General features: G+C 35.7%; 1 protein-coding gene across 1 annotated transcript in view; it reads right to left on the reverse strand.

Annotated features, from left to right (window-relative positions):
- THSD7A (thrombospondin type 1 domain containing 7A) overlaps nt 1-17811 on the reverse strand; it is a 191866-nt gene that overhangs the window by 58760 nt on the left and 115295 nt on the right. Inside the window, exons 8-10 of the mRNA XM_005153055.3 lie at nt 12342-12533; nt 4285-4519; nt 1057-1172 (exon numbers count right to left, since the gene is read on the reverse strand). Coding sequence (XP_005153112.2) covers nt 1057-1172; nt 4285-4519; nt 12342-12533 — 543 coding nt within the window. The remainder of the gene's footprint in view (nt 1-1056; nt 1173-4284; nt 4520-12341; nt 12534-17811) is intronic.

Below are 17811 nucleotides of genomic sequence, written 5' to 3' on the forward strand. Positions count from 1 at the left end.
CATCAGTGTGTTATCAACATTATTCCCAGACTAAAGCCAAAACATAGCACAGTACCGGCTACTAGGAAGAAAATTAACTATCCCAGCTGAACAAGGACAGTAATGAATAACTATTTCACAGATTCAGATTCAATGGTCTTAATTGTCTGCCTTTATGACTGTGTTCCTTAAAAAGCATACAGAATTGGCCATAACATTCGAAGTTTGTGTATTTGATATCACAGTATCTAAAATTCTGGTAGCTGTGAGAAATCACCACATCCCACACAGGGATTAACAGCTGGTGGAACATGGGGTAATACAGAGTCTGTCTGCAATAGTGCATATTAGAAAATCACCTCTGGTTAAGCTTGAAACAGAAAAAGCAACAAGGCATAAAAATGCAGGCAATATTAAGCCAGTCATCACTTTAACTTCATGTACGATTTCAGTGCAATAGAAATTATGGGGAGACCTGCACTGTTTTGAAGAGCTTTGCCAAATATATTAAAATGGTAGTGGAATGTATGTTGAAATCAGACCATTAACATCAACTTTAAGTCAGCTAACATTTATTAATTTTCCTTCAATTTTCCTTTGAGTAGAAGAAACCAGGCAAAATTATAAACACATGCATATCTATTTGCACCTCTGTGTACCTCTGTATCTCCTGGTGGATAAAGCCTCACGTTTTTTTCATGAGCAAGCAGCATGTGTATCTTCAAAGACCAAAACTGACCATTTTATAATCTGATAATTCAAATGCTACAATTCTACATCTGTTCTGGTATGTGTTTACTCCATGAGTAGTTATCTCTTTATCAGCAGAAGATGTAAATGGGATTTTCTAACATAAAAGTTGGTAAAATTGTGAAAAAAAACCCAGATGCATAAAGAAAATACATAAAAATAACCGTTCTTTTAATAAAAAATGTTGTGCCCTCCCTGCAGCTGCTGTACCAGCTGTTACGTGTCCTCTGTCAGAAAGAAATGTGTATGTGCGCTTTGCCAAAAGTGACTGCTAGTCTCTTTTTCTGTCTTAAAATCTGTGTACTAGTACACAATGGATAAAATTACCTTCTTGACATGAAGAAGGACACAATGTCCAGTCACTGAATGGAGTCACAATACAGTCCTTCCTACAGGGAAGCAGACAAGGCCTCACAGTTTCTGGTCTGAGGCTCTCAGGGCATCTAAAAAAAACATGAAAAAGAAGCATTATCAAATAAACAATCATTCTGCTGTGAAGTGGAGAATCATGAGAGGTACTGAATGCCTGCAGGCACACAAGGGGAGTGCTAGTTGCCCAGAATTCATCAGGATGAAGCACAGAAATAAAAACTATTAGCATTTAAATACATCTGGTGAAAGCAAGTGAAACCTGGTGTATTCTGCACCTGGGGATTTAACTTAAAATAATCATTCCTCTCTCATCATTCCAGTCTCTGCCTTTTGACGGTTACTTTCAAGATTTCAAATGATTCTGAAGAAAAGTGATTTAGTTTAGCTTAGTGAAACACATTTTTAGCTCCTCATACATTTACTAGAAGCATAAACTCTGGAAAGAGGAATCATAGAATAATAGAATATTTAGGGTTGGAAAGGACCTTAAGATCATCTAGTTCCAACTCCCCTGCCATGGGCAGGGACACCTCACACTAAACCATATCACCCAAGGCTTCATCCAACCTGGCCTTGTTTAAACTGAACACTACTAACTCAGGAACAAATAGGTATAAGCTTGCCATGATCATGAGAGAAACCAGAAAATGGTTTGAAACTGCCAGATCAACGGAACTGTTGAAGACTCTCAGTAGGGACAGAAAACTTGCTTGTTTTAGGAAGATTCTGGATCAGCATATAAAAGGGATTACTGGACTGCCACATATAGGACTCATTAACCCAGGTCAATTTCCCTATTCTGTGTTCCTATTTTTTCATCAAGGACAAACAACTCTCTATGCTGCACTACCTGTTTTCAGAGTGATGTAATAACTCTTGCAGAAGTACTGCAAATCTTTAAAAAACCCCTGAAAATTACTATTGCTCTAAAAGCATACAGACTGTGTGGACTGTCAGGGGAATGTGTAAAGAGGCAAGAAAAATATCCCTTCTACATTTTGGAGCTTTTGGCTCATTAGAAAAAATCATTACTATGATTCGTGGTTGCTGGGTGTCTGGGACCAGAGGGATGAGACCAGTTTAATATTTGGATTGGTTCAGCTGGGGAAGCTTGGCTTTCTCAAGGCATCTTTCTTGCCAGGCTGAAGGGAGCACAGGCAAATCTAGCAATGAACTACCTAGAAAATGTGATCTCCATAGTCAGTGAAGAACTATGCCTGTGCAGTGAGGGGGGAGAAGCAGATGTAAAGCAGAAAAGTTGAATTGCAGCTTTACAGAAACATATTCTTCAGCAATAACACTTGCTAGCTCATTATTTGCATTGGTTGTCTCTGCACTTTCCTGTCAATTTACATAAAATTCTTAGAGTGTGATCCACTGCTGTGAACCAGCACCAACTTCTTGGTGCCTTCTTGTAATGACATCTACACGGTTTCCTTTCCTCCCTTAAAATACCTATGCAAAAGACCATGGAATGTTATAGCTATAGCAACACAGATCTCCATCACCTCTGCATAAGCTCTCTACATTTTAAGTCAAGTTTTGCCTTGTTTCTTTGTGAAATCAGATTATATGTGGTCAGGTACATTAAAAAAAGATGTGTCATCAATTAAACGCATTTACTATGTTTTCAGAAATTTATCTAAGGTTAAAATTAAAAGCACTTCTGAAAAGTACTGAACATTGGCTTACTAATGACTTTTTCCTTAAAGAACAAAAATTGTAAGTACACAAAAAAAGTCTGAATTATACACATTCACTGTTTCACTGAGAACTTCATCTTTCAGGAGCACTGAACATTACAATTCTTCAGATCCTTGGGCAAGGCAATTAGTTCAATTAGAACTCAATTTCTATCTTTTATATTGTTTGTATTTAGTATATGTGGCTTCAAGTATTGATTTTTTTTTGCAGTCCTTACTCAAGGTCAAGTAAATGAGAAAAGATTCCTGCAATTTTTGAGGTAGATAAGGCCAATAATATTGATTGTGTCTTACCACTTGAATCCTTTTTATTAAGGGGAGCTTAAAACAAGATTTCTGTTTAGACTTTCATGTTAAGTGTTTGGGTCTTTAAAAATGATTCAGTGATTTTAACGTGACAATTTGAAGGACCAACCAAGACTTATTTAATTTCATGGAGTGGGCGGGGGGGGGGAAGGGGGAATCATCCGTTTATGACACAATAAAACAGGCCTTCTCTCAAAAATTTAGGGTTGAATCAAAGGCAGAGACATTTACAGTGGACTTTGAAAGGAAGACAAATCATTAGTGTGTTTTGGTTTGGTTTTTTGTTATGTAAAATGAGTAACAAACAAAAGATATAATGGTATAATGGATGAATAGAACAGCAACTTAATGCAGATATACAACAATTTACATTACCGAATATTCTGGTATTAGTCCTCATACTTCCATTTAAAGTAAATTGGGAATAAGTCTACTGCTTAGTAAAGAAATAAATTTCAGACACCATGCAAATATTTAGTGTGAGAACAGCTGCCTCATAAACCTTCTAAATAACCTCTGCTATCACCTCTTCCAACTTTGAATTTATCCTGAGTGGTGTATATTTACAGACTGAAAACTGTATGAATATATTATCAAACGCATTTTACTAGCAGCTAATCTGTATTTAACCCTGGTCATATATTAAACTGTAAAATTAAATCAATGGGCCAATGGATGTCTTAAAAAATATATATATATGGGAGAAAAAAATCCTCACAAAGGTTGTCAAACTAATTCCCTGTCAGAGCTTCACTGTGCTTCACCTCCTTGGTCTGCTTCTAAAAATGTGCACTAATATGGGTTGTATCATATTTACATCCAAACACGTATTTTATTGAACTGCACGTATCCATGTGGCTGCACTGCACACCACGCATGTACCCCAATACCCTTGTTTTGACTTAACCTGATGATGACAAGGACCAACTGGATTTAGCAGTCAGTCAGCTGTCAGCAGTCAACATTGCAAACACCACAGTAAAAATCAATAGCAAGAACGGTTTTATGTAGTCCTCCTGTTGCTTCAGTTTTGTATTTTTAAAAGATTAATTTTTCCCTCATGAGAACACAAAGAAGGTCTTTTTGCTTTTGTATGCAGTCGCTGGTGATACAAATCTAAAGTAGCAAATTCATAAGGTAACTACAGTATGAAGATACTGTTCAAAATCTTTACTTTTTTGGGCCCACTTGTCCCACGTTGACTCTCACACAGATGACCTTTCTTGTCTGCATCCCCACGGAACAGGTGGCCTCTCCATTCCAGCTGGCAGAGGAATTGAAAGCAGACACAGATGTATCCTCTATGCACTGTCCCCATGGGCCGGTCTGCCAATGATACACAGTGCAAGAGTGTTCGTTACAGCTGCGCGTTTCCTGTAGGGCACTACTATTTGGGCACTGTATTCCTCCTGGAACAATAAAACAGGGCAAAAGTTCATAGAGGGGAAGGAAATAAAGTGTTTTATTCAAAAAAAACCCAAACCTGCTTTGAAATCTTACTAGTTACATATTATCACTTTGATTACATGAAAGAAATGCTTTTCCTTTTTCCTCCTTTTCAAATGCCCAATACTGACTTTGAACAAACTCCAGGCAACAAATTACAAAAAACAGACTATACATGGACAGTAAATGTAAAAGTGTACAATAAGGATGCCAAAACAATCATAACTTCTATAGCACACTAATGTGCTTGGAGTAATCTATAGCCTTTTTATTTTGGGGTTCTCTAAAAGAGACTGCAAGAAACACAAAAAATTTGTGAAGATTCTAGGCAGAAGAAATGGTTAAATATTATAGTTACGCATGTGTAGAGACCACTGTTTGTGTGCAACTCACAGACCAATTAAAAAGAATTTTGGAGCTCTTGTCCTAGGTCCCAGTGGGTATTACTCCATGTTACATAATTACAAAAGAGGGTGGCACAGCTGGCAATTTCAGGTCCAGACTGAGATAACAAAGGCTGTTGCAAGTTAAGATTAAAACACATTAATGTGTCAATAACTGTGAAGAAAAGCTCAGATAATGCCATCTTTATTGTGTCCAGTTTCAGATAATATTCAGTTTCTTATATTCAAGCATTTCAAAGCTAATCTGGCCTCCCAGTCCTTCATGAGTAAATAACAGGTCTTTTCTACTAGGCATGATCATAGGCTACTAGATGTCAAGCTCTGTGAATGGACAGCATGTATGCTAGATCTCTGGTGTTACTAGACATACAGAATCTAGGTTTAAGACTTAATTCATGGCTTACACAGGAACAACAGAACTCTTATAGCCAAGTCATGGTGAGCCAAAGAAAATATAAATAACAATTTAGTCTTTCCCTAAAAGACTAGAACAGTAAGAAAGACAACTGAAAGACGAGCTTTTAGTTAGTTACTGCAGATGAGCCATACAACTTTCCTCTAAAGATAAAACTGTCTACTCACACCAAGTGCATGTCAGACAGCATAATAGCCTTTATATTCCAACACCGAACTTCAAGTAGACCTCCTGCTCCAGAGGAATGCAAGAGTGAAGTGGTTTTAAGCAGTTGTTGTTGAGAGAATATAAACAAACAACTAAATGTAATAAAATTAAAAATGAATGTTTCAAGTACTCCAACACAAGTCAAGCGTCACAAGCCTGAAAATGCTATACACTCCAAGATGCTCGGTGAGGTGTCTAGATCTGCAGCAAACCTGAGGAAAGGGCCATTATAATGAAACCACAGGACAAAAATGCAAATTCTCAAATTATTTCCATACAGATATTTTTAACTGCTGACTTCAGGTTAAAAATACTGATGCAAGCAAGCAACAGTAAACATCTTATTAACTGAGATGTCATGCCAAAGACTAGCTAATCCAAAGTTTTGCAAAGGGCCATTAGAAAAACCTAAAAATGTGGGAAAGTAATTAAACAACGATTGGAATTAAACTGGGTTTTGGCACAGAATAGGTGTACCTCCAGTCATTTAGAAATGCTTAGAATATATGTCAATATGCAAAGCATCAAGATAAAACATCATAAGCATTTTCCAAAAAAACCCAAGAGAAATAAAAAAAAGGTAAAACAAAATTATGACAAATTTATGGTTATGTAATCAGTTTCAAAAAGTTATTCAAGCAGATCCCTTCAGAAAATTTATTTTTTTCCATCTAACACCAACAGACAGAAATATAAGCGAGGAAATTAGGAAAGTAAGTGTATTTTGAAAAAAAAAATAAAAATTGAAGATAGTAAAGTCACAAATTATTTGGCATACGAGAGAAAATTGATGCCCATGAGGCATCTAGACATGTTCTCCCAGCACAAGGTTTAGATAAAGGAGAATTTAGAAAAGATACAGAAGGTTACCAAATTAACTATCTCCATCTGAATAAGAAACAATAGGGAAATATTTAAGCAAATTAAATAAAGGGGAGTCTGGGGGAAAAAATATTTCCCCAGGAACAGATGCCATAGCCACCAGTTCCTAAGGCATTTGAAAATAAAGTGACAACTTCAATTCAGTTTCGACAGCTATGCAAGAATGTATGTTCAGGGGAAAAATAGGAGAGACATTGACTTGTAAATGAAAAACATTGGGGCATGAATATCTGCGGCTCTGTGGGAATCCAGTTCCGTTCAGATTATATTAGCATTTTAAAAACTATGGAAAGAATGAAAACCCATGGAAACAACAGTACTGAAATACAAACCATTAATAGTACCAAATATTTGTAATAATAGAAAATATATTATTTATTTATAAATCAGTATGCCATTCTTTCCAGGAAAACAGCATTTTCTTGCATCCCTCAAATTAAAAAAGTTACAGAAATAAGCAGAAGGGGCCAGAAAACTGGTAGTTAGAGATGCCCTTTACAAGATCTGTGTAGGGGTAATGAGGCTAGGGCTTTAAGAGCCTTTCACCAAACAAGTATCACAAAAAAAAAATTAAAAGTCGACATTTAATCTTAGGATATATAAATAAGGGACCTAAAATCCCAATTACATTTTACATAATACATGGTCAGATGACTGTAAACTGCTTGGCTGTACTAAAAATAATCATTTCAAAGTGCAAAACCAGTTGGAGCTGAAGAACTTCTTTCTGGTTTTGGATACTTAAGCAAAGCAAGCTTGAAAATGAAAGGCTACCTCTACAAAGGGACTTGCATATTACTCATAAAATAGAAGAGATATTAGTTTCTTTGAAGACTAACAGAATTTCCATAAGCTTAAATTGCTTTTTTACCTGATTTGGAGCTGCTATGGGTAACACATCTCACTCTAGGATATTAAAGGACTGGCTTTTCATGTTTTGGGGGGGTTTGTGACATTTTTTGGTAACTTCCAAATTTCAATATGCTTAAACATTTTTAAAGCATTTAGGATAATTTTAATTAAGCATGTTGATATCACTCATTTTATAAATGCATGTAATTTTATATATGCTTTCAAAACAGGTGGAATAATCTTAAAGTTGGAGAAAACACATGTGACTGAAGTGCCTTTTGTAATCTGGAGTGATGCTACTCATTTCCATTGAAAAGTCTTTAGTATTACTCCCCTTTTGCAACTATGAAGTCAAAATGCACTGGAATTTTAACAGGAATCAAATTTTAAAGCACATCAACCGTAAGATCCCTGAAGTTGAAAAGCAAATCCTTTGATACAGCTTACAGGTTCAGTAAATCAATCCTGCAGATATATGAGAAGTATGAGCTGTTCGCCCTTGTCAAAGAGAATACCTGATGAGATGGACAATTGATGCTCTATACTATCTAACTCTGATGTTTAATTGTCTGTGATATATGAGGTCACATTAGTCTTTCAGGCATTATACTTTGCTAATCTATGAACATACAATAGCCATAGTAGACATTGCCATGCATATGCATCCCTGCCCTAAGAGATATTTCAAACAAAATAGTCCTTCACTCTCATGTTATTAAGCTTCTTTTCAATCAGATTATTTTTTTCTTTGCATTTGACTTGTGGGATTTCCTATTTTTTTTTTTAATCTTTACTTTTCCAAGATTAGTATCAGTCATTTACTACTAATAAAATTTTGAATGTATCCACAACATTAGTGTTATGCTGTATGACACTGATTTTGCAGTGTCAATCAATGGTAGTGCATAATTAATACAGAATCAATCTGTATATCTACTATTTACTAAAAAATTAAGACTAATTTAGTACTTTTTAATGTCAGGTCATGGGCTATGTAAAGTAGCCTTTGAGTGTATTACTAATTATATAAAACTTCTTGTAAGCAGGAAAGGAATTAACAGATATATTAAACAGAAAATAAAACAAAAATAGAGAAACCCTACATTCAACAGAGAGATGCTGAGCTGCATATGATGTCTTTACTAGACTTATGCAGAACAGCCATATCAGGTAACATCATTATGTCCTTTGCTGTCATTTTATATTCTGAGACACTGACTTTCCTGAGTTTCTTACTGTACCATGAAGATGTATTTGACAGTGACACAAATGAGCTACCACTATAGACAGGCTCACAGACAAGCAAATTTATAAATCACTTCACCTTGCAAACCTTCAAGCTGATGGCAATGATCTCAGAAAAGATAGAAAAATGGTTATTGTGACACCAGTTTCCACATGGAGTCACCTCACAAAACACAGAAAAATCTTTATCTTGGGAAAAGAGACTCCTCTCTCTTTCTCCACTGAATGCTACTAAATAAGCCCATAACAGATGTGCATAACCACACTGAGCTTGAGACTCTGCAGTGTATAGCTTGACCATGAGGAAGAGGTGTTGTTCAGAATGAGGAAATGCTGCTGAGAGAGTATACAGCTGAGGTCAGCTCACAGCTCAAGCAGAAGTCAGTGTGGTGCTGGAGGGGCAGTTGTATCCCAGAGCTCATTAGAAAAAGTTGTCACTACTGTAGTTTACATATGGCTTCAATTTTCATATGAAGCTATTCTTCTCACCAAGGAATTGTTATAATACTATGGAATTATTCCTATTCTAAGTCATCCAAGAAAATTGATTATACTGTGACTGTATCCTGGTGGCCAGTTATGCTAACTTGATGGCTTCTTCAAACCAATTCAGCAGCATAGATAGCTGGTAATTGAGAAGAGAAATAAGGTCTTAAAGTGTGAAATGACATAGCATGACAGTCATCTGCCAACACTAAAAGCAAAATGACAGAATATAGTATTTCTTATTTCAAAGAGGAAAGAAACTGAACCATCACAGACAATATGGAGCCATATGAGACCCAGATAAAAGAACCTATTTCAACCTATTTACAGATCTTCAAAAATTTCAGTGGGGTGTTCATATTTAAGTACCCCAGTGAACAAGAATTAAGCACTTCAGACACATTGAGAGATTGCAGTATTCACTGTGTATGTAAAGCCTACAATGCTTTGATCTTCCCAGGCTTGCAGACCAAATTCTTCATGACTAGCAGGAGGATGCATATGATCAAGGGCTCACAGTATTAAACCTGGACTCTTAAGTCATCTTAGTAGCCAAGCTGTTTGCATGTTCTTTAATTAATTAATATTGACAGCAACTGTTAGCAACAGTTCAAGGAAAGGTTCAAAAATCCTAAAAGGAACACCTCTGGGACTGTGCATCTGAATTGAACTGATTGTTATCTTCAGAGCTAAGTTTTAATGTACAAATGGAATTATTATTATGTTTATGAGATTTGGGAATTTTAGTTATACATGGTGTTTACAGAGTTTTCACCAACAATAATGTTCATTTTTTATAAGCTCTGAATAGAACTAAAGCCTGCATGTTTCAAAATGGTTCACGTGAAGCTCCCTTTTCATAACAACAGAATAGAGAATATTCTGTGCCTCCAGAACATAAAATGACCTCCCAGCACCAACTACTCAATTCATGATTTATGTTTTGGTAACACAGCTGATCTCTGTCACACAATTCTGAAGGTGAAAAGTCATTCAGTTATTTGTCACACAGCAAATGATTAAAAGGCATAAATGATGTACAAGGAGATAGATGACAATAAGTCTAATTTCAGTGAAACATAAAATAGAAAAGCTAAACTAATAATTTTTGAATGTAACACAAGCAGAGGTGAATAATACCTTCTAGCCAGAGTTGTAAAAACATGCTAAGCCTTGGAAGGTTCTTTAATTTATTTATATATTTTTATTCTCTGGAGTTCGCACAGAGTGCAAAGGTGCATGGTGTTGAAGATACCAGACCAAGATGTGAGTGAATTGCTGTAAGCTAGGTAGGCATACAAGCTTGTATCCTTAAAAAAAACACAGAATAACCTCATCTTGGAACAGCAGTAAAGAGGTCAGGGTTCGAGCAAAGCTGACACACAGCAGCATCAAGGTAATGAGTTAGCTTTCTCAGCAGTAGTTTAGGGATCGCTTCACTAGTATCTCTGTGGCTTGAGACCTGTCAGTCTTTGTGATCACACATTACTGATTCTGATCATTGTACAACAGAAGTAAATAAAATTCACATACCTAAAACTCCAGGCTGTGCTTAACTGCTTTGCAAATTAGTCTAAGTTGTGTTAAGTATCAAAGTCATACTAAAATGAAATTTTTAAAAAGGATTCATATTCTGGAGTGATTAAGTTTGTCACTTCCGTGGCATGCTTGTCAGGATGTTAAATTTCTGTCTCTAGTAAAATTACTTAAGCATTTTGAAAAGCTATTATCTCAACCTTCATGGAAAAGGAAGAAGCACATGAATTTATGTTTACTTGATTATCATGATTATCTTTAACACCATGCTCCTTTGCACTGTGTACAAACTCCAGAGAATAGACCTATATAAAGAACCTTCCAAGCCTTAGCATGTTGTTACATATTATCATCCATATGAAACTTGGCTCTGTTTCTCTCAATATGAGTTAATTTGATGTATTATTAAAAAAAACAAATAAACACAACACAAACTAATTTTGCTTATTATTTTAAGAGCTTTTCTACTTTGTTACATAGATCTAAGTAATTTCTAAGTAATTTGAATCCCCTATGAAAATGTGCATAGTTATGCCTCTTACACTTCTAGCAAAGGTCCCTTTTAGGAAAAAGGTTGAATGTGCCTGCTCTGCTACACTTTTTAGGTTTTTCTTTCTACAATTACCTGGATTCTGTCAAATACACAGTATCTTTTAGCAGTGAGGTTAACTGTGTTTGCAGAGAAGTGTTTTGGTATAAGATGAAGCCTGGCCTTTTTTTTTTTCTCTCAGAACAGATAATGTTTCACTACTTCCATGCCCTACAGCTTCAACTTTTCAGCTGAATTTCATCATTTCATCTTGAAGTAATAAAATGCTTAATGATTTCAAAGAAGAACTAAAATGTCCTTTTATATTGAAGGCGCAGAAATTTACTGTCAGTAATACAAGTGAGTAAAAGTTTTCCAGTAACTCATGGTGGCTGTGTATCCTTGCTCTCAGTGTTGCACACGGAATTTTCACAGTTGGACCCTGGCACACCTGACAGGGCTGGTTGAGAACCATGTTACATATAGAATATATTTGCTTTATTACCCCCCAACACACTTAAGAATATAACAAAATACTTAAGAAAAAAACAAAAGCAGTTATAGGAAGCATGGAAAATCGTCGAAGGATAGACATGAACCTTTATCTAAAACCTTTTTATTCTTCTCATTTATATTCCAGCTATATCTTCTCTTTGCATTTGCTCCAGATGCTGCACAACAACCATTTGCATGAATGAAAGCCATTCATATGACTGAGGATTTGAAGGGTAAAACAATAGTCTTACTATGAATAAAAATGTTAATAGGTAACATTATTCATCAATTTGAGCTAAGAAGCTACAAAAGCCATTTGTTAGCATTTAAACCAATTCAAACTCTCAACTTTTCAGCATTTATATTTATATCCCTCCAAATTACTAACAATACTCTAAATATCTCTCTAGAGGTCTGCACAGGATAATGTATCTACATTGTTTAATTTTAATAGAAAATGAGAAATCCATACTTTTGAAACCAAAACAGTAACAGTACGCAGAATAATAAAAAAGCAACTTTAATTGAAATAAGCAAAATAAAATCTCCTCTTTAAAGCAGCTTTAGGTACTATCAGTAATTGTAGGATAACCATTTAAATAATTTTTCTATGTTTAAAAAAACAGAACTCCATCTAATAATTCATTTCTGTTGATCAAGAAATTACTTTGACATTACAAAGACAGTTGGGAATTCATAGTCAAACAAGAGTCTGCAAGAGTATGCGACCTTACCTTCACCTGCATATGCCAGAATAGAGCGGGCACGCATCTGCTTCCCTTCTGTGGTTTTGCCGGAGCAGGTGTGGGAGCAGGAGGACCACGAAGACCACATGCTGAGAACACAATCCTTTGGGCATGGAGCTTCGCAGACAACTGGGACTGGGTAGATAGCATCTCTACACAGCTGTCTGTCAACCTCTTCTCCTGGGAAAGAAAAGGCCAGTAGCAGTCTATCATTTGTTAAATTAACTTAAAATGAGCAATCTAGTCCAGATGGGCACACAAATAAATTAGATTCTCTTCTATATAAACAAGGTAAATAGATTTCTTTTTTTTATTACAATGACTTGTCTCCTCTGCCTTGATTCTGTAAGAACATGCTTAAACCTAGTTTAACTTGATATGCTGCTGAAGTGAATGCCAGCCTGGGTGGTCTTTAGACTTTCATTTTGTTAAATCATATTTGATTTCACAGAAAATCCTAATGTGAATAAGAGAATAATACACCGATGGAAAACTATGTGCATGGAAATGCATATACAGTAATCACTTTTTCTTCATCTATGCTCATGAGAGAAAGCAAAAAGTATCATAACTTCCAGCTTATCCAGTTTTATAACCCACACTTCATCCTTTGAATTTCAGCCATGCATCAAAATATGAAGAAAGTTGTAGTAAGCTGTGTCAGCGTGTCTTGTTTGGCCAGAAATATCTTCATTCATTAGCAAACCAGTAACACATCGCTCTGTGTCATGGAAGTATAAAAAGATCTATGCACTTGAATTCTGTCATATCAGTGTGACACATTTTATTATAAACATAAACTGTTTAATGGAATACTAGCTAGTGTTTAAGTAGCAGAGCTGCTTTTGCTTTCAGTAAGGAAACCCTGTGCTTGAGATGTGGCTGAACAGCACCCTAACCACAATGTGGTTAGTTTCGTAAGGTGACATATGATTTCCTGATGAAATCAGTTAATATCCATTAAATGAGGAATGAAAAAACGATCACATATTCTGAGGTCAGTAAATCTCAGTGACAGTGACAAAAGCCGCAGGATAAATATTCACTTTGGAGTAGATGATGGAAAAAATGAACTAAGGTTGAAAAAAATGAACTAAGATGGAAAAAATGAAAAACCATTTACAGAAAGTGCTTGCAATGAAAAGCACCATGAACTGAGCAGTAGCCCGATACGTTATGCCAATTACAAGGAACTGTGAAAAAGTTGCATATAAGAGTACTTCTGGATTTCTGAGGCCCTGTTATTTGGGTAAGATCAAGGCACGGGAAAAGCCAATTCATTTATAGACATGATTTTTTTGTTTATTTCCTAGAAAGTGTAACATTTTGAAACATCTGAATGCCTTTTGTGCTATACGATCCTTCTGTATAGGGCATAAAAACTTCTGTTGAATTACGATTCGTCTACTGAATCTGCCGCTATTGAGGCATATGTGATCTCAACAGGACTGAACAGGAGCGTCTATAGCATTGCACTTGCTACAGTCCAGCCATGTCAACCCCTTTGTTTTAATAGTTAACATGACAAAACAGCATATCACCATGATATGCAAATGAACATCTCTTCAATACAACACAATATCTATTAGAAATAATCATTAAATATTCTATAGTACATGAAGACATCAACCACTATTAATAACTGCCACCTGGATTCTGAAAAGCTAATTCAGTGAGAACTGTGAATGCTGTAAATTAAGCCAAAAATCTATCAACACTGCTTTACCCAAGTCTCAAATTAGGCTGTTATTGCTTAATAGAATAATAATAAAATGAATCAAACACCAATCTAAAGAGAAACTACATTTTTGTCATTCAAGGTTTACAGAGTCTCAAAATCTCTCAATCTCTGACAAACTATGCTCCTGAAAACAGAAGGTTCCTTAGTACTAGTGATATGTCATGAGTCCTGGAACTATTAATAACCAAATTCTGTATAAAAGAGAAAAAGATGCAGGCCATCCATCCAGTATTATACCACTTCAATCAGGTAAATATTTTATTACCAGGTAAATATTTTATTTTATACAGAATCTTCAGACACAACAGAACTGCAAACATCAATCTTTCTTGGCTCTGCAAACCATGGGAAGTCCTGAAAAACATGCTTTTTAAAATAGCCTAAAGTAGTCATAGTCATCTGAGTTATAAAGACCTTTGAGATCAAGACAGTCTCAATAGCTGTATTTTCCTATACTAAAAAACACAAATTTGAGCCCTGCCAAAGGCTTCTTAGATCTCCTCCATCACTGCTTCTCTCACTGGACTCAATCTTTGCATCAATTGTTCCTTCTTTTGTACCACAGGTCATTACACCCTGACACCACTGCATAAAGGATTCTTGCGTGCTTCAGCAGAACGACACATGTTCATGTTGAAGAACAAGATGTAGGAGCAGACTTCAAAATTCCCTTCCAAAGAATAACAAAAAAGCTGGAAAAGGAGTGAACCTTACTCTGAAATTGTTCCATGTCTGGGTAAGACGCTATGAGGTAAACTGCTGGGACACTTTCACACTTTGCAAGAAATACTACTATTACGACAAAGTGTGTCATAGTATAAACATACAATATTATATTGAGCTTATTTATCTCCTGTCAACTAAGGTGGTGTCAACTTGAAACTCAAGCTAAATTTGGGGTCGCAATGAAAAATTGTGTTAAATTAGTTTCAGTCTGAGTTTATATTAAAAAAAAAAAGCCTTCACTCTCTCCCAAAATAAAAACCCACTTTTAACTTTTATCCTTTGCTTTTACAGGAAAAATAGACTAGAAATAGATATCTTCCATATTAGCACTTAGTTATTGTCAACTGTACAATTCTTATCTGATGAATTCAACAGCACAGAAATGTAGGTGGAAAGAATGTTTTATAATGGGTACTTCTTATCTTCAGGGAAATATTTTATTGAGACTAAATTGTTTCTGACATTTCACTAATGGTTTTATGAACAACTTCACCTTTGCTGCCTTCCTCTTTAAAGAGCATAGTATAGTCAACTACCAGGAACCACTCAACCATAGGCTGGGAACAATGCCCCATCCCTGGCAATGTTAAAGGACAGCCTGGACAGAGCTTTGAGCAACTCTGTCTAGCGGAAGGTGTTCCTGACCAAGCCAGGGACGGGGTGTGTGTGTGTGTGTGTATGCTTAAGCTAGGTGATCATTAAGGTCACTTCCAACCCAAAGGATTTATGATACTATGATTTTATTTGAACTTCATAGATACACATTTATACATTGAAATATACATTGAAATCTGGAACCTAGCAACTGTCCATATTCAGAAACAGTGCCTACGTAGTTGAATGATATTTCCCTCACACAACAGATACACATTTTGGGCTAAATTCTCCAAACTACAGTAAAGGGAGTGACTAAATGTAGACAGGGCAAGAGGCAAAAGAAGTTTTCTTTTTCAAGGATTTAAACGTCAAGAACTGTTTAAACTTTTGCTGAGATTTTTACAGATTTGTATCATCAGTATAGAATGTACAGATGGTATCTGCAATAATTTTGTCTAGATTATAAAGTTTCTGCTAGACCACAGAAGAGCTACATTCTGTGTCTAATGTAGTTGAATCATCTCACTCCTTTGTGGTTTTGTTTATTCATCTGTAAAATATGTCTGATATTTAAGTTTCTTGTAAAAAGCTTTAAGATCTTTCCAATAGGAAGCATTCCCAGTGCTGGTATCACTAGAGACACAAGGCAAGGAAACCCTCTTGCTTACTATGCATCTTTTAATACGATACATGCTTCAGTGCACAGTAAAAAAATTGCTGTCAAATTCTGACCTGTAGTAAATGGAAAACCTGTAGTAAATGGAAAGGGAAGTGCTTAACAGGGGGCAAATTTTTTTGAAAGCCTTAAAATGAACAGCAAAATCACTGCAAGATTCAACGACACAATAGAGAAGAACAACAAAAACAAAAATCAACATAAAATAAAAATGCTGCTGCAGTCCTACACAATAAGGCAACTTGGTCGCAGTCCTTTACCTGGCAACAGTATCTGAAAGGCCGAACTATAACCTGATAAAAAACTAAGTAAAAAAATTAATGATAAAATCACAATGAATAGGATCAAATCAAGAGAGTTCTTTGAATGTTAATATCAAATTATTTTTCAAATGCCTGTGTAATCGGTAAAAAATAGGAATATCCCACAGTGTAAAACAAATTCTGCAGTTGTATTTTAAAGTTCATAACAGAAGTAATGACATCAACTGGGCCTAAATGCTCGGTTATTATTACTCAGCTGCCTTCAGTAATGCATCTAAGCATGGAGACGGCAGGAAGAAAAATGCAGTTAGTTCACATGATGTTGAAATCTGTGAGCTGTGATGGTTACATTTACAGTTTCCTTCCTTCCCTGTGTAGAAAAAGAAATCAACAGGAAAGTATTGCACTGCCTCATGTATGGGTTGTAAATGAAATGGTACACAAGACTGTTCTTTATCTTGAATTCCCATGCAGTTCCCCATACACATTCCTTCCACATGAGGACCTGCACATGTCCTTATTCTGACTCCATTGTCAGTCTTGACATTTCTTACAATTCTGAAGTGAATAAGTGTCAGTTTTAATTATAACGCCAAGAAGAAAATTAGCTAGAGAATCCTAGTCTAAAGCCCAATTGCCTCAAAGTTTCCAGAACATCATTACTAGACTGTAATAGTATAGAAAAAGCACTGAGTTCAGCTGTCATTATTCTAAAGAAATTACAGAAAACCCCAGCTTCAAGAAATCCACTGAAATAAGAGAAAGCTTACAAACTTACCCAAATTTGAAGTTCTGTGTTAGACTGTTATCTGTAATAACCCTGTCTACACATTGGTTGATTAGCCTAATGCAAAATGGGAAATTCTTCACAATACAGGAAAGCTATAAATTTACAAAAAAAAATATTTTTTTTTTTCTGGTGCTAGGATACCTTGTATGTGCTAATAAGCAGATAATAATCCATCAACAGGATAAACTAACATCATTGTCATTTCTAATACTGTTGTTGCATTTCTTTCAAATAGCTAAGCAATTACCAGCCCCCAAAGCTTACGACAAAAGGAAAAGTTCTGCCTACCCATCATGGACCATCACAGTAAATTAACTTTTCCCCACAAACCACGGTGCTGCAGCAGTACTGTGGATTTTTATTTTAACAGCGATCAGAAAAGATAGAAAACTACCATATGCTGTGAGCTATGCACAGGAAAAAGTGAAGGCTTATGATACTTTCATTCAGTTTCTGCCCTTTTGCACAATCAGGCACTTGTAATCTGTCTTCTCAAACCTCTTTATCTTATTTCAACTTTATCAGATCTGCTGATTGAACATTCAGTCTCATACCATGATTGAGTTTTTGGTTTTTTTTTTTGGGGGGGGGGGAGAAATTCTATTTTTTTGCTGTTTAGTTGTGGGTTTTTTTCTAATAGAAGAGGATCTCTCTGAGGAAAGCTG

Source organism: Melopsittacus undulatus, chromosome 1 (assembly GCF_012275295.1).
Source record: "Melopsittacus undulatus isolate bMelUnd1 chromosome 1, bMelUnd1.mat.Z, whole genome shotgun sequence".
In the NCBI taxonomy this organism is placed as follows: domain Eukaryota; kingdom Metazoa; phylum Chordata; class Aves; order Psittaciformes; family Psittaculidae; genus Melopsittacus; species Melopsittacus undulatus.